A 26,597-nucleotide genomic window follows, 5' to 3' on the forward strand; every position below is an offset into this window, starting at 1 on the left:
AAAAATGTTTTTTTGTGCATTTACCATAGTAAATTTCCCCCATTTTTTTTCGAAGGAACAAATCTATGAAATGTTTCTAAGACTAGGCCCGATTCATCAAGGAGTTTTGGCCAGAAATATGGCACAAAGCTGCTCGAAATTTTTCAAAAATGTTCAGCAACTTGATGTTGACTTGCTACATTTTCAGGCCAATCCTGGCAAGCTCTGCCAGCTTTTGGGAAAGTGTATGAAGCTCAGACAAGACATAGCGTGCCCAACAAAAGCATCAGAATTTGCACCCTAAGGTGGCATAAATTATCACTGTAATGTACACCAGACCCTTGTATGTCCTAAACTTTTTTCGTAGCACACAGCCTTATTTTTTGCAAACCACAACCCAGAATCTCATGTAAGATTGCACATGAAACTTGTTCCTGTGGTTTTTCCTGTGGTCTAAAGTGATTTTGTCACAGCTTTAGACCATTGTCTCCCCACACAAACCATCGGGGAACACGCTCTCTAACACTTTCTCACCCTGTGCTATATATTTCTAGATGTCAGCACAAGCTTCTGAAAAAAAGGGGAAAGGGACCGTGAATGTGTTGTATTCTCCATTGCAGAAAATTGGAGATATCGAATAAGCTCCCCACGCCCCTTTCACAGTGGATATGTTATAAAACTGAACTTTAAAGTTAAGTACCATTTATTATAGAAAAATATCTATTCCTAAAGGAAAATCCATGCTGAAATGTAGAATCTGGGAATTATGCCTAAAACACTTTTACAGCCGAAACGATTATGGCTAACCAGAACCAAATGTCCAGTCCTGGTGCCAGCTCATAATCTGTTATTTACTGTTTATTTCAGTCTATTGGATCGTCTAAGAACTTGTGATACTGGAGTCTTAGGAGCTTTGACATAAGGGTGCACAAGCTGTTTTTGATATCTTTTACAGCGTAAAGCTGGATCTTCCAAGATCACGTTCTGCAGATCAGGAGCGTGACATCAGGAGAAGACAAACGTGATCTTCAGACACAGAAAAGTTTTGACTTTTTCTTTTTTTTTAAATTTTTTAGGCTCAGTAGCTTGGAACGTGTGTTACAAATTACTTGCTGAAAGTCATTTATCACCTTTATAGCTACTGCAACTAAAAGCAATATTAGCAATATTTTTTTTTTAACTCAGTCTGATACCTACTTATATAAAAAGCCAATCTAAAAGTTACATATCTCAACAGCTCTAACTTTTTATGTTTGCTTTTCATATAATTGTTTTTCCTTTTTTTTTATATTTCATATAGAAGTTTGAGACTTTTCCGCAGCTGACTATTTGACATAAATGAGATGATTTAATGAACTGTAAAGATGCACAGTGTACACATCCACCGCCATAATCAACGAGAACTCCTTGGATGTGTGTCTTATGCATTCCTTGGAGACATGGCGTGCTACAAAGGGGCACAAAGTTACCAAAATCAAGGCTTGCTAAAACTTTTTCTGAACAGATTGTCTGCAATATATTTCTACTTTTATTAATTTACGCTTATTTACTCATGTTGGGGGTCATCAGAGCTAAGACAACTCAAAAATTTGACTCGATTTCTGGAGGGCCCTGGACGATTAGTATAGATATGATTAATAACATTAGGCCATGTTCATACATTGCAATAACAATGCTTTTTTTTCCTAAAATGACAAAATCGCTTTCATTTTACAGCAAATTTTGAAAATCTCTGTAATTGTATGATATTAGCAATGCTTTATAGGGCCATTACTTGTTCAATACTCTTCTCTGGCTGTAGTTTATCTCCCATTTAACAAAAGGGTTGGTCAATGAAATTCAAAATGGCCTCAATATCATTTGTAGGGATTGTGGGTAACAAACAATAGTTAGCAGATTTGACCGACGTTGCTCTAGTGTGGGTGATATTGTTAGGGTAATCTTTTGTCCATTAGTGCTCCACAATCATTGGCCTGCCAGGTGGCACCACTTGAGCCGTGAATCACTGGCTAAGACGATGGGTGGCACATGGGCAATAAACCTGACTGTCCAGCTAAGATACCCCATGAAACGAGCTACAGACTTGTGATGAGCGAATTTGTTTGGAAATCGATTGCCAAACATAAATTCGGCACGAATATGGCACATTCGGATTCGTGATCGGAAACACAAGCAAAATTTTATAAAATCAGAAAAAAATCGGTAACATTCGGTAAAAAGTGCAGGAAAATATTTGCATTGCCACAAAAGTATTTTCAGCACTTTAGCACCGATAATGGTGGTGTATCATGAGCGTTTGCCACGTGTTTGATGAGGGGAGGGGGTTTGCAGAGCCCAGAGGTGTGGCGTTCATGTGAACATTAATTTTTTTTTTCCTCCTAACTTTGTGTGCACATTGTGGCTAGCCAGTCAGGGCACAGGAAACACCCACAATGTCCTGACACCATGGCTTGTGTCATTGGCTGCTGAAATTGCATGTCTCTCGTCATATAAAGAGCGGACATCTTGTTTTAGCTCTATTTTGACACTAACAGCGCAGAGAGGCTGCTCCTGATGCTGGCATTGTTAGCAGCAAGATTTTAGCTAGTTAGCTAGGCGGTTGTGTGTCAGATAGTTTAGCTAGCTATTGTCCAGTGTGGCTGTGAAATTGACCTTCCAACATTTTTTTTTTTTTTGCCATTACTGAGGTCGACAGACAAAGTCAGCAGGGCACATGTCCTATAAGTGTGTTGTGCACTGCTCCTATTGTGCTCCATGCACGAGTATAGCATTCTAAATCTTTTTGTTTCACTAGCTAAATGTGAAACAGCCTGCTGTAGCCAACCTTGTAATTTAGCGCTGTGGTGATATGAAACTGTCTGCAGACCTAACGCACATTTAAAATATATATACAGTATATTTTCTGTTGCAAAACGTTATACAGGCCGCCATATCCCACTTTTTCATTTTGTTGGGTTGAAATTAAGCTGTCTGTAGATCTCATGCACATAACAAAAAAAAATTCTGTTGCTAAAGGTCATGCAGTAGGGGACATCTGACTTTCAAATTGTTTGTAAGTTTGTAACATCTAGTGTGTTATAGAGGCCTGATCCAGAGGCCACCAAAAAATTCTTCTGTTACTGATGTCATACAGTAGGGGACATCTCACTTTCAAATTGTTTGTAGCATATCTTCTTTGTCACACAGGCCTCATCCACACTCAAACAATTCTTTTTTCTGTGACTAACACGATACAGCACATCTTATTTCACCTTGGAATTTACTATCGCTAAAATTCAGCTGTTTGCAGAGGTGGTGCAGAGTTTAAAATCTAATTTTTTTGTTGCTAATACTGTTCTCCTAGCACACTATCTGAGCAACATGACTGTAAAAAGCAAGGCTTGGTGTTCAAGGTGTACGTGGGGTAGGTGGTAATGTTTGTGAAAGCACTAGTGAACCAAAGTCACAGTCTATGAAAAGACAACTGACAACTTCTGTTACTGGATAGGCTACTCCACTACCTTTCTTTGGCAGATGCTTAGCAGTACGCCTTGTCGATGAGGCCCAGAAAGAGCATGGGATTGAGTGGATGGCAAGCGCAGCTTCAAGTGGCCTCTCCTTCCCTTCCTCCACCTCAACATCGCACCCAGTAAAATCCATAGAGATGGCACCCAAATTACCATTGCTTCCTCCTGCATCCCAACTCTCCAACCGTACAACTGACTGTACGTAACCACAGATGGGGTGAGTCTGAAGAGCTGTTCACATGTTCTATGTCATGGTCATCAGAAGTGTACTGAAAAGCTTCACAGAGTCAAGAGGAGGAAATCTGCATTGAAGCACAACACTTTTTTAGCTTGGATCTGGGGCAGGACAAAGTAGGGTCCAAGCAGCATCCCGACCCTCGTCATTAGATGTTATCGCCTGGGGAGGAGGTGATCCTAATGAGACTCAGATATCAGAGGCTCACGCAGACTGTACTGTGCTGTCAGGGCAGGAAGAGAAGGAGGGAGACTCCAAGGACGGGGAATGTGATAACACAGAGGATGATGATAAGATGTTAGATCCCAGTTGGTGTGAACATAGAGGCACACAGCTGAGTAGGTCATCTGAGGAGGAAGACAAGGAGGTTATGTTGCACCGTATGTCACGGACATGTAGTGCTGCAGCCACGATGAGCAATGCATCCTAAGCCACAACTGTGACCAGCAGTGTCCGCTGGTCTGCAGCTCACAGGGGTGGCAATGGTTGCCTAGCCTGGGCCTTTTTTGACACTGCAAAGGATAAGCCAACTCATGTAATCTGCCAACTTTGCAAAAAAAAACTGAGTAGAGGTAAAAAGTGCAATAATTTGACTACTACATGTATAAACTTTCACATGCACAATCAACTTGCGTTACTCTGGGAATCTCACTGGGCTAAAATGCAGAACTCGACAACAATCAGCCGCCCCATCAATCACATCTGCCTCTTCCTCCTCTGTTACCGTGCCAACTATTGAGACTCAGGTCTTCGACTGCAGAGCCTCGGGTTCTTTACCAGCTCCAGTCACGCTGACTGAGAGCCTGCCATCAGCTGTAACGGAAGTGGACATGCCTGCTGTTTTTGACCGATCTCAGAGAACGAGCACACCACACCTTCTCAATCCACTGTAACATCTCTGCCTGCACCTCTCTGCCTGCAATTTGTCCAGTTCACCGTACTCCACCCTCTTTCAACACTGCAGCCAGCCCACAGTACCACAGTTGTGGTCACATAAAAGATTGTTTCCTCTCACGCATGACAAAGCTAAGAGGTTGAACTCCACCATCTCCGATCTTTTGGCCAAGGAAATGATGGCCGTCGCAGTCCCCCAGTACTAATTGCCCAGTCACCATTACTTTTCTAACAAAGCTGTGCCTGTGCTACACCAGCATGTCGCAGACAACATCACCCGTTCCTTGACTAAATCTATGTCTGCCAGGGTGCATTTCACCATAGACAATTGACAAGTAAGCATGGCCAAGGGCGTTACATCCCGCTGACTGGGCACTTGGTGGCTGTGGCAGCAGGAGCTTCTCCACAAGTCTTGGAATCCCCAAGGCTTGCAGGACAAACCTCTACATTTAGAGGGAATCTGTCACCCCATTTTTCGCCTATAAGCTAAGGTCACCGCCATCAGGGGCTTAGCTACAGCATTCTGTAATACTGTAGTTAAGCCCCCGATGTAACCTGAAAGATAAGAAAAACAAGTTACATTATAGTCACCCAGGGGCGGTCCCGGTCCGGTCCGATGGGCGTCGTGGTTTGGGTCCGGCGCCTCCCATCTTCATGCGATGTCGTCCTCTTCCTTGCTTCCTGTCGCGGCTCCTGCGCAGGCGTACTTTATCTGCTCTGTTGAGGGCAGAGCAAAGTACTTCAGTGCACAGGCGCCTGGAAAGGTCAGAGAGGCCCGGCGCCTGCACACTGCAGTACTTGCTCTGCCCTCAACAGGGCAGATAAAGTATGCCTGCACATGAGCCGCGACAGGAAGCAAAGGAGAGGACGTCATCGCATGAAGATGGGAGGCGCCAGACGTGGACCGTGACGCCCATCAGACCGGACCGCACTGGGACCGCCCCTGGGTGAGTATAATCTAACTTGTTTTTCAGGTTACATCGGGGGCTTATATACAGCATTATAGAATGCTGTAGATAAGCCCCTGATGGCGGTGGCCTTAGCTTATAGGTGAAAAATGGGGTGACGGATTCCCTTTAACACTTCCTCCACTGCTTCTGCCTCCTCCTCTATCTCCTCTACGGCCTCTGCCTGGTGCCTTCAACCTCTGCCTTAATGAGACAAGCATTTCAACAGTGCAGAGCGAATCCCCACCACCTCCGTACTGCACAGCCAGGGCTCACCGCAATCAGGCAGTGTTAAAATTGATCTGCCTTGGTGATCGCAGTATACAGCTGAAGAGTTGTGGACAGCTCTCCAGGCTGAGTTTGATCAATGGCTGTCTCCGCTGAACCTACATCCAGGGAAGGCCATGTCCGATAAAGGTGCAAACCTGGTGGTGGCCCTATGGCGAGGCAAGCTCACACACGTTCCTTGCATGGCTCTCATCTTCAATCTGGTGGTACAGCATTTTCTCCGCCACTATCCTGGCCTGGGTGGGCTGCTACAGAAAGCACATAAGCTGTGTGCTCATTTCCACCGTTCACACCCCTCAGGTCATTGACTTGCATCGATACAGAGGTTTTTGTCCATGCCATTTAACAGGCTGATATACAATGTGCCAACATGGTGGAATTCCACACTGCACATGTTGCAGCAACTGTGGCAGCAGAAATGAGCCCTGATGCAGTATGTCATGTCATATAGCCTGGGCCAACGCAGTACGGACGTTTACAGAGAGGGGACAGATTAAGGACCTCTGCACCTTTCTGCACAGTTTCAAAATGGCTACTAAGATGGTTAGCGCTGACGCCGCTGTCATCCGCATCACTATTCCAGTCATCTATATGCTGGTAGAAGAAAAGAAGGTAGTTCCAGCTTCAATAAAATCTTCAAAACTTTAATCTCACAAATTAAAATACAGAGAAGACTCCTGGGATAACACCATACTTACCTTCCACTGTCTGTCCTCGGCGCTCTGCTTCTCTGTACTGGCTGTGAGCACAGCGGCCGGAAAGCAGAGCGGTGACGTCACCGCTCTGCTTTCCGGCCGCTGTGCTTACAGTGAGTGCAGGAAAGCACAGCGCCTGAGGACAGACAGCGGAAGGTAAGTATGAAGCATTTGTTTTTTTTACTTTTAGGATGGTAACCAGGGTAAACATCGGGTTACTAAGTGCGGCCCTGCGCTTAGTAACCTGATGTTTACCCTGGTTACCAGCGAAGACATCGCTGAATCGGTATCACACACGCCGATTCAGCGATGTCAGCGGGAGAGCCAGCGACCAAAGAAAGTTCTGGCCTTCTAGCCCCGACCAACGACATCACAGCAGGATTCTGATCGCTGTTGCGTGTCAAACTGAACAATATCGCTAGCCAGGACGCTGTAACGTCACGGATCGCTAGCGATATCGTTTAGTGTGAAGGTACCTTTAGATCCACATTATAAAAACAAATTTTGACAGATGCTTCTCGCCCTGGAAAAGGACCCGCGAATGCTGGAGTATCGAAACGCGCTTTTACATAACCTTAAGAGAGCTTTTCCCCAAGACAGCAGTGAAGCACACAGTTCGCATCACAGCTATAGACTTCCAATATATCAACTTGTCAAAGCCAAAACATTAGAAGCAGCAGTGGTGTAAGTGGAAGAAGCCATTTCTGAGAGTCCCTTAACACTTTTTTTTAGTCCAGCTCGTGCACCAGCACAACAGAGTCCAAGCTCCAGCACAACAGAGTCTAAGTCTTACACGTGGTGAACGATTGGAAAGGATGGTGCAGGAGTATCTAGAACTGAATATCAATACCATCAGGGAGGGTTTTGACCCTTTCACATTTTGGTCTTCCAAAATGGATGAGTGGCCTGAGCTCGCCTCACACGCCTTGGAGGTTTTATCATGCCTGGCAGCCAGTGTTCTCTCAGAACGTGTCTTCAGTGCTGCTGGTGGTATTCTGATGGATAAGCGCAGCCGGCTGTCCCCTGAAAGTGTAAACCGCCTAACTTTCATCAAGATGAACAAGTCATAGATCTCCAAGGACTTTTGCACCCCAATCGCAGACTGTACAAACCAGGCGATATTGCATTTTTTAGAATGCTGCATTAATATGGCGTAACTGCACGCTGCGATTCCTTTAGTGTGGCTTCTGTGCCTGCTGATGCTGCTGCAGATGTTAACACAAATTTGTAGAAATGTAAACAGTTGTGGTTGGTCTACATCTGCTGGGTTGGCTGTAGTGGAAGACGTGTCGGTCCCAATTATACTATTTCTAGTCTCGTGAAATATCTGCCACTTTGGTGGTGTCAGGCCGTCATTTTGTGAACACTCTTCATTGGTTGTCCATCTGCTGGGTTGGGTGTAGTGGAAGACCTATCGGCCCATATTATACTATCTATACTGTGGTGAAATTGATGCCACTTTGGTGTTGTCTGCCACTAAGTTTTGGAAATATGAACACTCCTGATTGGGTGTTCATCTGCTGGATTGGGCGTAGTGGAAGACCTGTCAGTGCCTATTATACTATTTCTACTGTGGTGAAATTGATGCCACTTTGGTGTTGTCTGCCACTAAGTTTTAGAAATATGAACACTCCTGGTTGGGTGTTCATCTACTGGATTGGGCGTAGTGGAAGACCTGTCAGTGCCTATTATACTATTTCTACTGTGGTGAAATTGATGCCACTTTGGTGCCAATAATTTTTGGAAATGTGAACACTTCTGGTTGAGTGTCCATGTGCTGCATTGGGCATAGTGGAAGACTTGTCGGTCCCTATTATAGTATTTCTACTGTGGTGAAATTGATGCCACTTTGTTGGTGTCTTCCACTAATTTATGTAAATGTGTACTCTCTTGGTTGGGTCTGCTTCATGCGTGTTGCCTGTAGCAGTAGTAGGCCTCGGAGACCGTCAGGCCTCCACTTCCTTGGACTCAACTACCTCTTTTACTATCCTTACATTTTTCTGACAATAGTAGTCTATGAAATTTATGTGATATTTGTGCCACCTGAGTGTGGCTCAGCATGAGCGCAGGTAGAGGTGTTGCATGTGCTATGAGGGCTCCCAGCAAAGGGGTCCTACACCGATCCGTCACCCACCTCATCTTACTGTGACGTTCAAATGAAAGCTGTAAATGCTGTCCCAGACCCCGATACCTCATGCCTGGTTTGTTTTTGCCTCCCATTGACTTGAATGACATTCGGTTATGTTCAGCGAATATTCGACAAATAAATTGGCAAATATTGCAATTTTGGCTATCGTAATCCGAACCGAGCATTGAAATATTCCCTCAACTCTACTAGAGACCTGATACACCACTGCGCAGAACTTGTCAGCGTTTTCACCGTGATTTTTGGTCCATTTAGCCATCATGATCAAATAAATATCAGTTCTTCTAAAACAAATAAATCTGTGGCGCAATATGTTTGCAGGCCCGTGTGTAAATAGTCATTTACTAGAGAAGTGAATCTAGGAGAAAACAAGACGATGAAACGAGGATCTGTATGGCAACAGGCTAGGCATTAGGTGTTAGTTGACTTTGTGTGACTGTTTTACCCTGTCCAATTTTGATCCCATCACTCCTCTTTATTGCAGGCCAGCGTCTTCTCTCGGGGTGAGGAGAGCGCGGTGACACGGGCGTTCCTGAAGTATAAAGATGCTCTTTCTCTGGATCCTAATAACTGGCAATACAATTTTCATGTGGGCCGACACTTGTTGCTACGGAAACAAAACAAAGAGGCCCTGATGTTCTTACAAAACTCCCTGGCACTGCGCCCAGCATCTGCCATTGCCAGGTGACGTGATGCTTTCCTTCAGCTCGTCTTCTGTGTGACATGATCGTGTCATCTGTTTGTGAGGCACACTGATACTCTGCACATTTATAGTAATACGAGTGGCTGACCGTGATCCATGCCGGCGAGCCGTGTGAGGACGGGCGCGTCTTCCCGTGATCACTCTGCGCCTAAACTACACCCTCTACAGGGGCGAAGTACACTGCATATAACTTCTCCAAGTGACACGTATTGGGTGTCCTTGTGCATACAGTGTTTCTCCTCCATGTTGAGAAAGACCCAGCATTATGGAGCTGAAGCGTTGCCCGCCTGTACGCACAAGATTTGGGCCTAAATAAATAACACATTCTGCAATATGGAAGCTGCCGCCTCCGCTATAATTCGATCCAGTGTTCGGGAGTGAACCTGAGACGACTGTACAATCCAAATTACACCGAGCGGGTGTTATTAATAATGTCTTATTTAAGTATGTCAAATTTAAAGGGGTTTTATGTAAGTGACTGAATATCTGGGAGGCTCTTGAAATATAGAGAGATGGCAAATCTCCCGAAACCTACTGAAAGTTGCCGAAATCTCATGGAAACCAGTGATTTTTGCATTCAGGGAGGAAAGGAATAGGGTATAATCTGAAAAGGACCTAGTATATTAATAATCTAAAAGAAAGCAAAAAAATGACTGTTCAAACCAAGCACAGCTACTCAGGGCACCCTTGGTGTGGTCGGTGCACCTTCCCACCTACTAGCTTTCCATTTATCTCTGCCTTCCTCTCGGACCTGTAAAGCCAGCGCTGTCAATCAAGGACGAGGAAGGCGGAGACAGATGGAGAATATGTAGGTGGGAATGTGCACTGATCCACTCGGCCACACCATGGGCGCACCAAAGTTATTTTGACCTGACAGACTCCCTTTAAAGAGAACTTGACATGAGATTCGTGCTGCCCAAGCCACAAGCAGCATGAATCCGACATCAACTGTGTTATTGTAGCCGTGTAAGTTACAGTGTTTCAGTGACAACTTTGGAAAGCTATCTGGGCACTTGATAACCTGGACGGCTACTCCGAGCGCCGGTCCCAGGCGGCCGGTCCCAGGCTCACTCCCCTAAAATGGCAAGTCTCTCCCTATCAGTCATGGGGAGTGGGGCTGAGTTGCCATGGACCTACCTTGCACTAGCCTCTAGATGTTTGGTCCTCGGTCGGCTTTTTAAAGTATTTTTTTGGGACTTGCTGCAGCATTTCAGATTTAAACCTACACGGCTGCAATAATGCAGTTATTAAATATCATAATATTTCAACACATTTTTAATACAACTCTCTCATTCCAATATGGCAAATAATTGTAATCTTTAGTGTAATGTCATGTGCTTGTGTCTGGGGTCTAGATGTTATGTTGGATTAGCTCTACTAGAGCAAGAAAATGGTCCTGGAGCCAGAGTGCAGGAAGCGATCGTTTACCTCCAGCAAGGCATAGAGGCTTTCAGCCACAAGCATGCTGCACAGCAGAGGTGAGTACTAATGGACATATATAATGCACCAATCTGTCTAATGTCCTTCCTTCCTCCATCCCTTCCATCTCTCCCCATACCAAATGTGGGACTCACATCTATCAGACACTGAGGACATAGCCTGTAAAATGCTGCTATTGTCCGAGATCGGAATACCCTTTTAAATGTGTTGTCTACTTAAAGGGAATCTGTCACCAGGTTTTTCCCAACTAATCTGAGAGCAGCATAATATAGAAACAGAGACCCTGATTCCAGCGATGTGTCACCTACTGGGCTGCTTAGTGTAGTTTTGATAAAATCATAGTTTTATCAGCAGGAGATTATCTGCCATGTGGTCCTCCATATTCATGAGCTCTGCATAACTCCGCCCCAGCGCTGATTGGCAGTTCCTGTGTACACTATACATGGACAGACAGCTGCCAACAATCAGTGGTGTGGGCGGGGTTATATAAAGCTCAGCATTCAGAGAACTGCTAGACACTGATTTTATCAATGTAACAGCAAGCAGCCCAGTAATCAGGGTCTCTGCCTCTAAATTATGCTGCTGTCAGATGGGGAAGCAAAAACCTGATGACAGATTCTGTTCAAAACAAAAATGTGTACCCGTGTCCCTCACATTAAAATATACAATTTACTTTTATTTTCGAAGGTTCCCTGACCTTCAGATATTACTGTAGTCCCAGGTCCTGGTAGCCAACAGGAGAGGTGGTCTGATGAAGGGATGTCCTCGGACCTGTGTGTGGCTGGGGCTGCTTAACGGTTTATTGGCCGTGCATTTTCCATGTCATAGAACAGACTGGCTTAGCTATAGTAATGAGCAGTCGGCCAGCCCCCTTCACACACAGCTCCGATGCCATGCCCATGCACAAACTGGCAGGAATGCTGACGATATCTGACGCTTGGGGCAACCTTGGAAATAAAATATATTGGTAAGTTGTACGTATTCATATGAGGACATCAAGTACAGATGTTTTTTTCCTCTGTCCAACCTCTTTAATGCCATAATGAAAACAAATCTATGTGAGTGTGTCCACATTCCTACACTTATATTATGTTATTATTAGTGATGAGCGAATATACTCGTTACTCGAGATTTCCCGAGCATGCTCGGGGGTCCTCCGAGTATTTTTTTAGTGCTCGGAGATTTAGTTTTTTTCGCCGCTGCTGGATGAGTTACATCTATTAGCCAGCATACGTACATGTGGGGGTTCCCTAGCAACCAGGCAACCCCCACATTTACTCAGGCTGGCTAACAGATGTAAATCATTCAGCTGCGGCAAGAAAAACGAAATCTCCGAGCACTAAAAAATACTCTGAGGACCCCCGAGCATGCTCGGGAAATCTCAAGTAACGAGTATATTTGCTCATCACTAGTTATTAGTCATATCGATGGCGCACACAGGCGACTATTTATTAGAAAGACTTCTTCCTGTGATTATCACGGCCATATGCCCATGCACCTGAAATCAGAAGCAGGAAGATATATGTTTTACATACAGAAACTGTGGAAAAAAAAACCCACAATAGATAATCAAAGCCTTCCCCCAATCCATAGTGATGTATTCTGCCCCATGTGCGTGACCTGCACTGTATATGTTGTGTGGGCTCTCGATCAAAAGGTGGAGACGGAAATGTACAAATATATCTGAAAAACAAACTGCATCATGTAGAGATATTTCTGCCTGTAGCGTGTACTTGATATATACCTGTCATTTTAGTTTTAGGCCCCTACTACAAGGGCTAAAGGGTGATTACAAAGTGAATACGCTGTCATGTATTTTCTTTGCCCTACCTGTAGATGGCAGCACTGCAGGCAAGGGTTGTCAGAGTAAGCGCTTATTCACACGTCAGAGATTATTTTCGTACGGAAAATCGGTCCGAGTAGCTCCTGTCTGCTAGATGTCTACCACAGTGCCGTCTCTAGGGCCAGAGTCATGGGGGGCATACAGGGGCACATAAATTTGTGGCAGAGTATCCACAAGGAACGTCCCAGATAAGCCCACCTTGCCACTCCAAAAAGTTTTGTCATACAGAGAGATGTAGTGGACATTGTGCATCCAAAAGATTTTTCTGCAGGAAACGGGGTCCGTGCCATTATAGTATCTTCCTATACCCCTCCATTCTTACTACCAGACACAAACTGAATGAATTCATTGACCTCTAAATGTATTTCAGTTCTGTTCTCCTGGCTGAGAATCTCTTGTGTCCGCTCAATGCTCAATTACTCTGTGGCTATATCAAATTTGGGAACTTACTGAAGAACCTTCCTGTAAAACTTTCTTCCTCCTTCATGACTCCACAGCAGGTTCTCCACTTGTAAGTACCACAATATTGTTGTTATTATTATTATTATTATACACCTAAAGGTTGTCTACTTTCACAATACGAAAGAAACCTATAATCCAAAAAGTAATTCCAACATAAATGTGAGCACACAGTGCAAACCTAAAATATCATATAAACGTTAATCTATAATGATCAGAAATCAAACCAATGTATATGAACAATACCTATTTTATTGAGGTACGCAACAGTAAAATAAAAATTAAAAGTTTAAAGCGAACCTGTCATCAGGATTTTGCTAAGTAAACTACAGACAGTGTCAGGTCGGCGCCGTTATACTGATTAAAATGATACCTGGAGTTAAGAAATCTGTCTTGTGGTTCTTGTGTAATCTTTGTTTGCAGTTTTCAGTTAATGAGATTCTTGTGCTCCGGCCTCGTCATCATCTTAAATTACAGGTGACTGAACCTTCAATGACCTGTCTCCTATTTTAAATACTGTGCTTGTGCAGTTTATATTGTGCTCTGTAAAAAAAAAAAGTAATTCCAGCAAAATGGCGGCGGCGCATGCGCAGTGGCATCTATCACTTGCCAACAGATGCTGTTGCGCATGTTCCGTTGCCGTTTTGCTGGAGCCAATTTTTTTTTTACTCCAACAAAATGGCAGTGGCGGCCCATGCATAGTAGCATCTATCGGCAAACGATGCTCTGAAGATCATCACTTGCAGATTTGCTTTAATAATTGAATAATTGAAATAAAAAAGCAATGAAAGCAAGGGGAGGCCGATGAGAGACACAAAATAATCAAGACAGTACAAGGCGTAGCCACTAGATGGCAAAATACTACCAAGGGAAGAAAAATATTTAGATCTGAGACTCCTCAGTGTTCAGTACAGGAGTAGTTGATGGTGGGATAAAATTGATTAAACTGTTCATAGAACAGATTCTGTGGTGAAACTTACAAAATTCATCCTCGTCCACAATTACTTTGAATTCGACAACAAGATAGTTGACAATCAATAGTAAAAATAAATAAAATAAAAATAATAAATCAACAGTAAAAAAGATAAAGATGGATTATAGGCAGGTATACACAAAAATAGAATGTGTCATCACATCGGCTTTCACGTCAGACCTCGACACGTTTCAACCCTACTTCATCAGGGGACTTTTCAGAATAAGTTGTCATGTGTGTTATGACCTGGTGGTAAGGACAACAATGGACCTGATGGTTAAGAGCACCCGGAAAGACCTGATAGCCACAAAACACAGAACAAGCTCTGGGAAGTGGGAACTCTGCTGACCGCAATCCCTAAGCCTATCACACACACTAAAAATAGCCGTGGATTGCTCCTAACGCTCCCTATGCAACTCGACACAGTCTCAGAAACTAGCTAGCCCTTAAGAGGAAAAATAAGCCTACCTTGCCTCAGAGAAATTCCCCAAAGGAAAAGGCAGCCCCCACATATATTGACTGTGAGCAAGATGAAATCACAAACACAGAGATGAAATAGATTTAGCAAAGAGAGGCCCGACTTACTGAACAGACAGAGGATAGGAAAGGTCACTTTGCGGTCAGCACAAAAACCTACAAAAGCCACGCAGAGAGTGCAGGGAAAAAAAACCCTTCCGCACCGACTCAAGGTGCGGGGGGCGCCCCGCTGCGTCCCAGAGCTTCCAGCAAGCAAGGCAATATATAACAATAGCAAGCTGGACAGAAAAATAGCAAACAAGCAAAATAGCAAAGAGGAACTTTGCTCCTGGATCATACTGGTTACCTGTTACTCCAGCAGAAGCTAACTAGAGCCATAGTACAACATTGACAGCAGGCATCTAGCAATGATCCAAGAGGAGTTAAATAGAGTAGCCAGCTAACGAATTAAGCTCGTCACCTGTGGAAGGAAACTCAGAAACACCCACAGCCACCAGAGAAAGTCCATGGACAGAACCAGCCGAAGTACCATTCCTGACCACAGGAGGGAGCTCAACAACAGAATTCACAACAGTACCCCCCCCCTTGAGGAGGGGTCACCGAACCCTCACCAGAGCCCCCAGGCCGACCAGGATGAGCCAAATGAAAGGCACGAACGAGATCGGCAGCATGAACATCAGAGGCAAAAACCCAGGAATTATCTTCTTGACCATAACCCTTGCACTTGACCAGGTACTGAAGTTTCCGTCTCGAAATAAGAGAATCCAAAATCTTCTCCACCACATACTCCAACTCCCCCTCAACCAACACGGGGGCAGGAGGATCAACGGATGGAACCACAGGCGCCACGTATCTCCGCAACAACGACCTATGGAACACATTATGGATGGCAAAAGAAGCTGGAAGGGCCAAACGAAATGACACAGGATTGAGAACCTCAGAAATCTTATACGGACCAATGAAACGAGGCTTAAACTTAGGAGAGGAAACCTTCATAGGAACATAACGAGACGACAACCAAACCAAATCCCCAACACGAAGTCGGGGACCCACACAGCGCCGGCGGTTAGCGAAACGTTGAGCCTTCTCCTGGGACAATGTCAAATTGTCCACCACATGAGTGCAAATCTGCTGCAACCTATCCACCACAGTATCTACACCAGGACAGTCCGAAGACTCAACCTGCCCTGAAGAGAAACGAGGGTGGAAACCAGAATTGCAGAAGAATGGCGAAACCAAAGTAGTCGAGCTGGCCCGATTATTAAGGGCGAACTCAGCCAAAGGCAAAAAGGACACCCAATCATCCTGATCAGCAGAAACAAAGCATCTCAGATATGTTTCCAAAGTCTGGTTAGTTCGTTCGGTTTGGCCATTTGTCTGAGGATGAAAAGCCGAGGAAAAAGACAAATCAATGCCCATCCTAGCAGAAAAGGAACGCCAAAACCTCGAAACAAACTGGGAACCTCTGTCCGAAACGATGTTCTCCGGAATGCCATGTAAACGAACAACATGCTGGAAAAACAATGGCACCAAATCAGAGGAGGAAGGTAATTTAGACAAGGGTACCAAATGGACCATCTTAGAAAAGCGATCACAAACCACCCAAATGACCGACATCTTTTGAGAGACAGGGAGATCCGAGATAAAATCCATAGAAATATGCGTCCAGGGCCTCTTCGGGACCGGCAAGGGCAAAAGCAACCCACTGGCACGAGAACAGCAGGGCTTAGCCCGAGCACAAATCCCACAGGACTGCACAAAAGAACGCACATCCCATGACAAAGATGGCCACCAAAAGGATCTAGCCACCAAATCTCTGGTACCAAAGATCCCAGGATGACCAGCCAACACTGAACAATGAATCTCAGAGATAACTCTACTAGTCCATTTATCAGGGACAAACAGTTTCTCTGCTGGGCACCGGTCAGGTCTATCAGCCTGAAATTTTTGCAGCACCCACCGCAAATCAGGGGAGATGGCAGACAAAATTACCCCCTCTTTGAGAATACCCGCCGGCTCAGGAACACCCGGAGAGTCAGGCACAAAACTCCTTGACAGGGCATCAGCCTTCACATTCTTAGAGCCCGGAAGGTACGAAACCACAAAATCAAAACGGGAGAAAAATAGCGACCATCGAGCCTGTCTCGGATTCAACCGCTTGGCAGACTCAAGATAAGTCAAATTCTTGTGATCTGTCAAGACCGCCACGCGATGCTTGGCTCCTTCAAGCCAATGACGCCACTCCTCGAATGCCCACTTCATAGCCAACAACTCCCGATTACCAACATCATAATTGCGCTCAGCAGGCGAAAACTTTCTAGAAAAGAAAGCACATGGCTTCATCACCGAGCCATCAGAACTTCTTTGTGACAAAACAGCCCCTGCTCCAATCTCAGAAGCATCCACCTCAACCTGAAATGGGAGCGAAACATCTGGCTGGCACAACACAGGGGCAGAAGAAAAACGACGCTTCAATTCCTGAAAAGCTTCCACAGCCGCAGAAGACCAATTGACCACATCAGCACCCTTCTTGGTCAAATCAGTCAACGGTTTAGCAACACTAGAAAAATTAGCGATGAAGCGACGATTAAAATTAGCAAAGCCCAGAAATTTCTGCAGGCTCTTCACAGATGTCGGCTGAGTCCAATCGTAAATGGCCTGGACTTTAACAGGGTCCATCTCGATAGTAGAAGGGGAAAAAATGAATCCCAAAAACGAAACCTTCTGAACTCCAAAGAGACACTTAGACCCCTTTACAAACAAGGAATTCGCACGAAGGACCTGGAACACCATTCTGACCTGCTTCACATGAGACTCCCAATCCTCCGAAAAGACCAAAATATCATCCAAATACGCAATCAGGAATTTATCCAGGTACTCTCGGAAGATGTCATGCATAAAGGACTGAAATACTGATGGAGCATTGGAAAGCCCGAATGGCATAACCAGGTACTCAAAATGGCCCTCGGGCGTATTAAATGCAGTTTTCCATTCATCGCCCTGTTTAATACGCACAAGATTCTGCGCCCCTTCGAAGATCTATCTTGGTGAACCAACTAGCCCCTTTAATACGAGCAAACAAATCAGACAGCAGCGGCAAAGGATACTGAAATTTGACTGTAATTTTATTAAGAAGGCGGTAATCAATACAAGGTCTCAAAGAACCATCCTTCTTGGCCACAAAAAAGAACCCTGCTCCTAACGGTGAATATGGCCTTTCTCCAAGGATTCCTTTATATAACTCCGCATAGCGGCGTGTTCTGGCACAGATAAATTGAACAATCGACCCTTAGGAAACTTACTACCAGGAATCAAATTAATTGCACAATCGCAATCCCTATGAGGAGGTAGGGCACTGGCTTTGGGCTCATCAAATACATCCTGATAATCCGACAAAAACTCCGGAACTTCAGCAGGAGTGGAAGACGAAATTGACAAAAATGGAACATCACCATGTACCCCCTGGCAACCCCAGCTGGACACAGACATAGATTTCCAGTCCAGTACTGGATTATGAACCTGTAGCCATGGTAACCCCAAAACGACCACATCATGCAGATTATGCAACACCAAAAAGCGGATATCCTCCTGATGTGCAGGAGCCATGCACATGGTCAATTGGGTCCAGTACTGAGGCTTATTCTTGGCCAAAGGCGTAGCATCAATTCCTCTCAATGGAATAGGATACTGCAAGGGCTCCAAGAAAAAACCACAGTGCCTAGCATACTCCAAGTCCATCAAATTCAGGGCAGCGCCTGAATCCACAAAAGCCATAACAGAATAGGATGACAAAGAGCAAATCAGAGTAACGGACAATAGAAATTTAGACTGTACCGTACCAATGGTAGCAGACCTAGCGAAACGCTTAGTGCGCTTAGGACAATCGGAGATAGCATGAGTGGAATCACCACAGTAAAAACACAGCCCATTCCGACGTCTGTGTTCTTGCCGTTCAGCTCTGGTCAAAGTCCTATCATATTGCATAGGCTCAGGCCTATGCTCAGCTAATACCGCCAAATGGTGCACAGCTTTACGCTCACGCAAGCGTCGATCGATCTGAATGGCCAAAGACATAGACTCATTCAGACCAGCAGGCATGGGAAATCCCACCATGACATCCTTAAGGGCTTCAGAGAGACCCTTTCTGAAGATTGCTGCCAGAGCACATTCATTCCATTGAGTGAGCACTGACCACTTTCTAAACTTCTGACAATATGTCTCTGCCTCATCCTGACCCTGACACAGATCCAGCAAGACTTTCTCTGCCTGATCCACTGAATTTGGTTCGTCATAAAGCAATCCAAGCGCCAGGAAAAACGCATCAACATCACGCAATGCCGGATCTCCTGGCGCAAGGGAAAATGCCCAGTCTTGAGGGTCGCCACGTAATAAAGAAATAATGATCTTTACTTGTTGAACAGAGTCACCTGAGGAGTGAGGTTTCAGGGCAAGAAACAATTTACAATTATTTTTTAAATTCAAGAACTTAGATCTATCACCAAAAAACAAATCAGGAATTGGAATCCTAGGCTCTGACATTGGATTCTGAACCACAAAATCTTGAACTTTTTGTACACTTATAGTGAGATTATCCATCAAAGAGGACAGACCTTGAATGTCCATGTCTACACCTGTGTTCTGAACCACCCAGAGGTATAGGGGAAATGAGAGACAAAACACGCTGCAAAGAAAAAAAAATGGTCTCAGAACTTCTCTTATCCCTCTATTGAGATGCATTAATACTTTTGGCCTGCTGTACTGTTATGACCTGGTGGTAAGGACAACAATGGACCTGATGGTTAAGAGCACCCGGAAAGACCTGATAGCCACAAAACACAGAACAAGCTCTGGGAAGTGGGAACTCTGCTGACCGCAATCCCTAAGCCTATCACACACACTAAAAATAGCCGTGGATTGCTCCTAACGCTCCCTATGCAACTCGACACAGCCTCAGAAACTAGCTAGCCCTTAAGAGGAAAAATAAGCCTACCTTGCCTCAGAGAAATTCCCCAAAGGAAAAGGCAGCCCCCACATATATTGACTGTGAGCAAGATCAAATCACAAACACAGAGATGAAATAGATTTAGCAAAGAGAGGCCCGACTTACTGAACAGACAGAGGATAGGAAAGGTCACTTTGCGGTCAGCACAAAAACCTACAAAAGCCACGCAGAGAGTGCAGGGAAAAAAAACCCTTCCGCACCGACTCACGGTGCGGGGGGCGCCCCGCTGCGTCCCAGAGCTTCCAGCAAGCAAGGCAATATATAACAATAGCAAGCTGGACAGAAAAATAGCAAACAAGCAAAATAGCAAAGAGGAACTTAGCTTCTGCTGGAGTAACAGGTAACCAGTACGATCCAGGAGCAAACTAGAGCCATAGTACAACATTGACAGCAGGCATCTAGCAATGATCCAAGAGGAGTTAAATAGAGTAGCCAGCTAACGAATTAAGCTCGTCACCTGTGGAAGGAAACTCAGAAACACCCACAGCCACCAGAGAAAGTCCATGGACAGAACCAGCCGAAGTACCATTCCTGACCACAGGAGGGAGCTCAACAACAGAATTCACAACACATGTGTTTGATAAAAAACACTATATTTGTCCATTATGTAACCTTGTATCTGCATTTTTAGCAGTTATTTCCCTCTGCACTAGAAGCCTCAGCAGTTTTTGCGGCTTTTGTTTCTCTGCAGTGTCTTCCATTCCCATCACCCTAGAGTTTTAAAGGTAGCGGGTATAATTTAATCCTTCACTGCAGGCAGATTGTAGACAGATTTGAGCAGTTCTTGTAATTGAATTATCCGTGTTGGAGCCAAAATCGACTGATAAATGGGGAAGATATATATATTTTTTAATTAGACGTATTTAACAATTTTTTCACTTGTAATGTGGATTTATGAAAAAAAAAACTGCAGTTTACATTTAATAGAAGAGCGTAAAAAAACTACAACAGAGGAAATCGTAGGTGTAGACAATTGCTTCCATTGGTCTTTGTATATCTTCAGACTTTTCTACATATGGAAAGTGGATTTATATAGAAAGAGAGGTGTTTATCATATTTCCAGAGAACATGAGATAAAGGTTTGATCCGTAGAGATGTAATTATTGTATCACTATGAGAAAAAGTAAGCCAAGGCCAGGGGTCCGTGACATTGCCCCTTCTTCTCTATGGGAGCACACTTGGCTGGTCTTCACCGTTATATGACACAATGTAGAAAATGGAAGAGTCCGTTCCAACATAGACACGGGACCCTCCAGTCCGTGTCCGTTCTTTATATTATAAGAAAAACGTATTTGCATTTGGCAAACTTTTACAAGACTTCCTAATATAGAGTGATTTAGGTGAAAAGTGACCCCTCAAGGTTTCAGCGGCATCCCTGGAAACGGCAGCTATTTGATGTCCAAACCAGCGGTGATGTCGTCTGTGGGCAGCCGTTGTGGAGGTACGTATTCTGTCTCTGGCTGACCGTTTGCTCTGATGGGCACTGGTGTGGGAATGGTCCGAATCGGGTATAAAGTTTCCTCCGGGGCCCATAGTAATCTCATTGTTTGGCCTCAGCTTACAGTGAATTCTGTCCACACTCGCAACTGCCTAGATGCGCTTAGCCAATGACGTTACCGCCAACATATGATCAAATGTATGAGATGTCACAAAGAGGGCACTACATGCCATGGCCATGAGTTACACCATATGTGGCATTTGGACAAGTAGCTAGTAAAGGCTAAATGCCAGCACGGAATATCTAGATATCACATGAAATTATAATAAATGAAAAATCTCAATCTCCGAAAATCCCTTTACAACTAGTACAACACTTGACTATGACTCTATTCACTATTCACGGACAAACCGTGAAGCATGGTAGTCAAACGTTCCAGGGCCAGATACCAAGAGAATCAGTAATAAACTAAAGGGGAAAGACAAAGGTGAAGGCAGGTCACAGTCCTACATACACGGTCCATCAAGTTCAACCTTTCTCCACCAATTATACATTTTGTGCCACTAAATTATCTATAACCCGCAATGCTGTGTGTATCGAGGAAATCATCCAAATCTTTTTTAAAAGTTGTTATAGTGTCTGCCATTACTACCTCTTGTGGTCGGCATTCCACAGTCTGACTGTAAAGAACCCTTTCCTATTTAGCTGCCCCCTGGTCCTTAGTATGGTCTTTGGAAGGAATAAGTCCTGTCCTGTCCTTTGTGCTAATCACACACATATTTTATTTATACATGTAAATGAGATCCCCTCTGAGGAGTCTTTTTTCCAACTTTTCCAACCTCTCCTCATATGAGAGACCTTCCATCCCTTGTAATAATCTAGTTGCCCGTCGTTGATCGGATTCTAACTTCTGAATATCCTTTTTAAAATGTGGAGCCCAAAACAGGATCCCATATTCTAGTTGTGGCCTTACCAGTGACTTATAGAGGGGTAACAATACATTGGGATCGCGGGATTTTATCTCTCTTTTTATAAACCCTAAAATCGTGTTTGCTTTTGTGGCTGCTGCTTGACATTGAGAACGGCTGCTCAACGTACTTGTAATGAGAAAGCCCAAGTCTTTCTCCTGTTCTGTAGTCCGTAGGATTACTCCGTCCCAGGTGCATTACTCTACATTAAACCTCATTTTCCAAGTGTTTGCACATTCAGACATCTTATCCAGATCATTTTGCAATATTGTAATGTCAAGGTCAGATTTTAATATCGTACATAGTTTGGTGTCCTCAGCAAAAACTGACACTTTACTCTCAATCCCATCCACAAGGTCATTAATAAAGAGATTAATAAGAATCGGTCCTAGCACAGATCCCTGTGATACTCCACTGGTGATCTTGTGGTCCCCACAGCTGACTATATCCCATTTAGAGAATGTACCATTTATGACGACTTCGTCTTTCTTGTCGCCAGTTCCTTACCCATCTGTGTTGGGTGAGAGACACTCTTTATAAGTGAGTATTCCGATCACCAAAAATTATCACCTATCCAGAAATGGTGAGTGATAATTATCAGGTCAGTGGGGATACCACTGCCAGGACCTCCACCGATTACCAGAACAGGGATTTTGGTCCCCTATTTTTCCTTTGTTCTTTCCTGGCTGACAAACAGTCATAAGGATGAGTTAAGTGGAGCAGCATTCGTGCATGCACCACGATGAGCCATTCATTGTCTATAGTACTGATGAAAATGTCTGAACACAACCCTTGGCTATCATCGTCATTCATGTAGACAATTAATAGAGCACCATGGTACATGCACCACCGACCACTCCATTGAACCCCTCCTGGCCACAGAGCTATCAGGAAACATTATTTCCCCATTGTGGGGAAACGAGGAGTGGAACCCATGCTGATCTAATAATTATCGCCTATTTATTAAATAGATGATAATTTTTGGAGACTACAATACTCAATATAATACTACAAGAACCAGACAACCACTTTGAGACAAAGTAAATCGCATAAAAAACCTCGGCATTAAACATGCAACAAATTCATATAAATCCTGACTCTCATGCATAGACAATACGGATTGTCTTGCAGCACAAATAATTGGTGTTGACTCTCATACATGATTTCAGTATCTTACCTATATATGTCAGTGTCGCAGATTGGGCTGCCAGGGCCTTGTGCCGGTGCCTGCAGAGGGGAGCGATTACTCAGGACCTGGAATGGGCTCTGCTGGAAGCTTGCTTAGGTCTCCTTGAGTTCTTGGTCGAAGACACTTCTGCTAACGATGACTGGATACGGAAAAGATGTCAAGCGCTATCTGCTCTGATACGGCTAACCTCCATTCCTGGTTGTAAGAAGCTGTTGGACATCCAAGAAAAGGTACAAGATTCGCCTTCAACTGTAGAAGTTAATATGGGAGGAAATTACATATGTAGGTTATATGTCATGTTCTTGTCCACAGAAGCCATAACTGTAAAGCGTTGCGTAATATGTTGGCGCTATATAATAATAATAATAATTATTATTATTATTATTATTATTATTATTATTATTATTACCAGTAGTGGCCATAAACTGAAATGAACATCAGGCCATGGAGAACCAATGCTTTAGCGGCACAATAATAGATTTACTGTACCTTTAGAGGAGTACTAATATTTATAGACATTAAACTAAATCATTCAAGAAAATTGGGAAATAGTGTATGGCTTCTGTGGACAAGAACATGAAATATAACCTAAAATCCAGATGGAATTTGGCAAAATCCACAGCATGCGACCATACTGTAGAACTGAAGAGCACCATTATTACAGGAGACAGGGCTGCTGCGTCCTGTATTGTGAGATCATCTGGCCATAGACAACGCCAACCGCACATCAGCTTAGCGGAGATGTTTATTCATTCAAACTGAAAAGAGGGTTCCATGTGTGAAAACAGCAGGTAGAGGACTAGGGACTCAAAAGAGCCGGTCACCTGGTGTGGTCATGCAAAGCACAACACTGCATGATGCTTGGAAACGGGCGAGAACGTGACTGCTGCTGTACCCGTCGAACCTGATTAGGTCAGGCATGAAACCTGATAGAAGAAGCAACTGAAAGAAGTGGTGTATTGGGCGCGGACAAGTCCAGAAGAAACAGTTGACTCAGAATGGCGCTGTACATATAGAGGAGTTAGAGCAACTTTGAAGAAAGGGGACTTTATATACAACGCTTTTCAATCTCCTGGTCACCTGTTTCTTCTGGACTTGGCAGCGTCCGAAACCCCACATCTTTCAGCTTCCTCTTCTATCAGTTTTGTTAATTAGGAACAATTAGTCAGACCAGTTAATCTCCAAGCAGTCCAGACACTATAAATAAGAGATGACCCAAAATTGAGAAGAATCCGTTGATAAAAATTGAACTGCATAGCAGGTTTTTTATAATACGCTGATTTTTCTTTTTGTGCTATTTTCTAAGGTCTGCTGGCTAGGGGTTGTTTCCTCGCCTCGTAACAGCCATGCCTTGTATTTGCTGGGGAATGCACAACTTGCCCAGTATGATGACGAACCATCCACAGAAGAAGCACAACTTGCTCTTCAGAATTCGAAGCTCAGCTTCCAAGCCAGCATTTGCCTGGAGAATATGTCAACCAGCGGGCCTCCACCTACAGAACTAACATGTAAGACCAATATTCTTAAAAGAAAGAGACTTTACAGGTCAACATGGTCACATCCCTAGCGAAATAGACATGAGAATTGGTGTTTGGGTTGGTTCTCATCACTCTTGTTCAATAGTTTTGGTCACAGGTTCTCACCACTCATTAAGGGATGCAGCCAACCTAGCGTAGGCCCTCTCTCGTCCAGTACGCCATAATGTTGGAGCATAGAACTGCATAATATATGACTGGGTTTGTAGTACATTCACTTTTTGGTGGAGGAAGAAGTCCAAAAAGCCATAGACTGGGAAAGTTCAAGAAACTACATATCTGTGCAGTGATTCACTTATTTGTAACATCTAGTGTCTATGACACAGTAAGATACAGGAAACAAATTTAGATGTTCCTTAAAAGGACCCCAAGATAGAGTTGCCTCTTAGAGGTGTACTTACAAAGGTCTTCACAAAATTGAAAATTATAGGTTAGACATGTCTGATCACGAAAACTGTAGTCCTGCGTCTGCCCTGTGAGTGGAGCATCGGTAGAGTGTCGGCACTTCCATTCAGGTCACTGGGACATCATTTAAAGTCTATGGGACTGAAGAAGGTACGGTATGTCTGTCAGTGCCATAGACTGAGGGAAGAAGTAGTAGGCAAAAGCAAACCCTTTCCACGTAAATAAGGAACCCCGTTCTCGTGATTGTTGATTTTGATAACTCCTTTTACACCCCTGTTAATCCCAGGATTATATAATTGCTTTGAAAGATGGCTTGAATGCTGTAAAATGTCTTTATTTTCATTTTGTTACAGCTCAGAAGTGGTGGCAGGAGTGGAAGACGTCAGAAGAATTACAAGGGCAGAGACAGGTGCCTCAGGCTCGCTCTGGAAAAGAAGCTTCTGTAACCATTTCCACAGAAACTTCTAAAAAAGGAGTCACTCCGGTGCCCAAAGTAACAAGCACGTCATCCAGATCTTGTCCTCCTGGGAAGAAAGGAAGTACGACGACATCTGGAGCGAGCAGCCACCCAACGGCTACACCTGGCGGAAGCAACACCAGACTTGGCAAATCTGGAGGGAGCAACAGTAAAATGGCTAAACCAGGATCCACCAGCACCAAATCAGATACAACTGGCGTGAATCCGAGCAAAACTCCTACAGGAACCAATACAAAACCAGTGTCCACCATGGCTGCCAGGTACATAAGTGCTAGTGCTACTGACAAATTCGTTCAGCCATAATATGAAAGTGAATCTACTCTGTGGCAATGTTTTACACTTTTTTTTATTATTCCCGACCAATTTGCCAACATATATGCACAGTGTCCTCCATGGCAGATAATACACATTGCCATATACTCTATTTTGATAATCACGTTAGAATAGATCAATTTAATCCACTGCAAATAAAGAAGCCCTCTTCCCTTCAATGTTTTTATCCTCTTAATATATTGCAGACATCATATTAGATGGCCCTTTGTGCTTACAATTGCTCATTTTGCCTTTCTGCCCAGTTCATTCTTCTCTTTTCTGTGCTCAATGTAGAAACAGGAAGTCTTTTTTTTCCCCTGCACCAGTCATCCCCCTCATGAACTCCTGGCCCAGCTGCTCCCTACTCCCTAGGTCAGAGACTTTTGCAGTGACTGATGACTGATGCAGGGAAAATTGACCTCTTGTTTCTACATAGAGCTTAGAAGTATTTAAGTAGTCAGTTTTTAATCACATGAGGTCATAGACCTAATGGAAAAGAGAAGAATTAGCTGGGCAGAAAGGCAAAATGAGCAATTGTAAGTACACAGTGCTATATAATATGACGACTGGAATATATTAAGAGTTGCATGCACAACAATATATAATACAAGAAATATCAGCTATTATTGCTTCAAATAATGTGATGCTCAGAAGCAGCCAGGAAATGCTGAGTCTAAGGGCTCAT

The 26,597-nt window shown here is 44.0% G+C and overlaps 1 protein-coding gene across 1 annotated transcript in view; it reads left to right on the top strand.

Moving 5' to 3' along the window:
- LOC138681320 (uncharacterized) overlaps positions 1 to 26,597 on the top strand; it is a 115,990-nt gene that overhangs the window by 79,064 nt on the left and 10,329 nt on the right. The window contains exons 12-17 of the mRNA XM_069768730.1: positions 9,175 to 9,374; positions 10,749 to 10,871; positions 13,047 to 13,187; positions 23,184 to 23,412; positions 24,489 to 24,690; positions 25,476 to 25,860. Of these exons, the coding sequence (XP_069624831.1) occupies positions 9,175 to 9,374; positions 10,749 to 10,871; positions 13,047 to 13,187; positions 23,184 to 23,412; positions 24,489 to 24,690; positions 25,476 to 25,860 (1,280 nt within the window). The remainder of the gene's footprint in view (positions 1 to 9,174; positions 9,375 to 10,748; positions 10,872 to 13,046; positions 13,188 to 23,183; positions 23,413 to 24,488; positions 24,691 to 25,475; positions 25,861 to 26,597) is intronic.

The sequence above is a fragment of the Ranitomeya imitator genome, chromosome 5, assembly GCF_032444005.1.
Source record: "Ranitomeya imitator isolate aRanImi1 chromosome 5, aRanImi1.pri, whole genome shotgun sequence".
Lineage (NCBI taxonomy): Eukaryota > Metazoa > Chordata > Amphibia > Anura > Dendrobatidae > Ranitomeya > Ranitomeya imitator.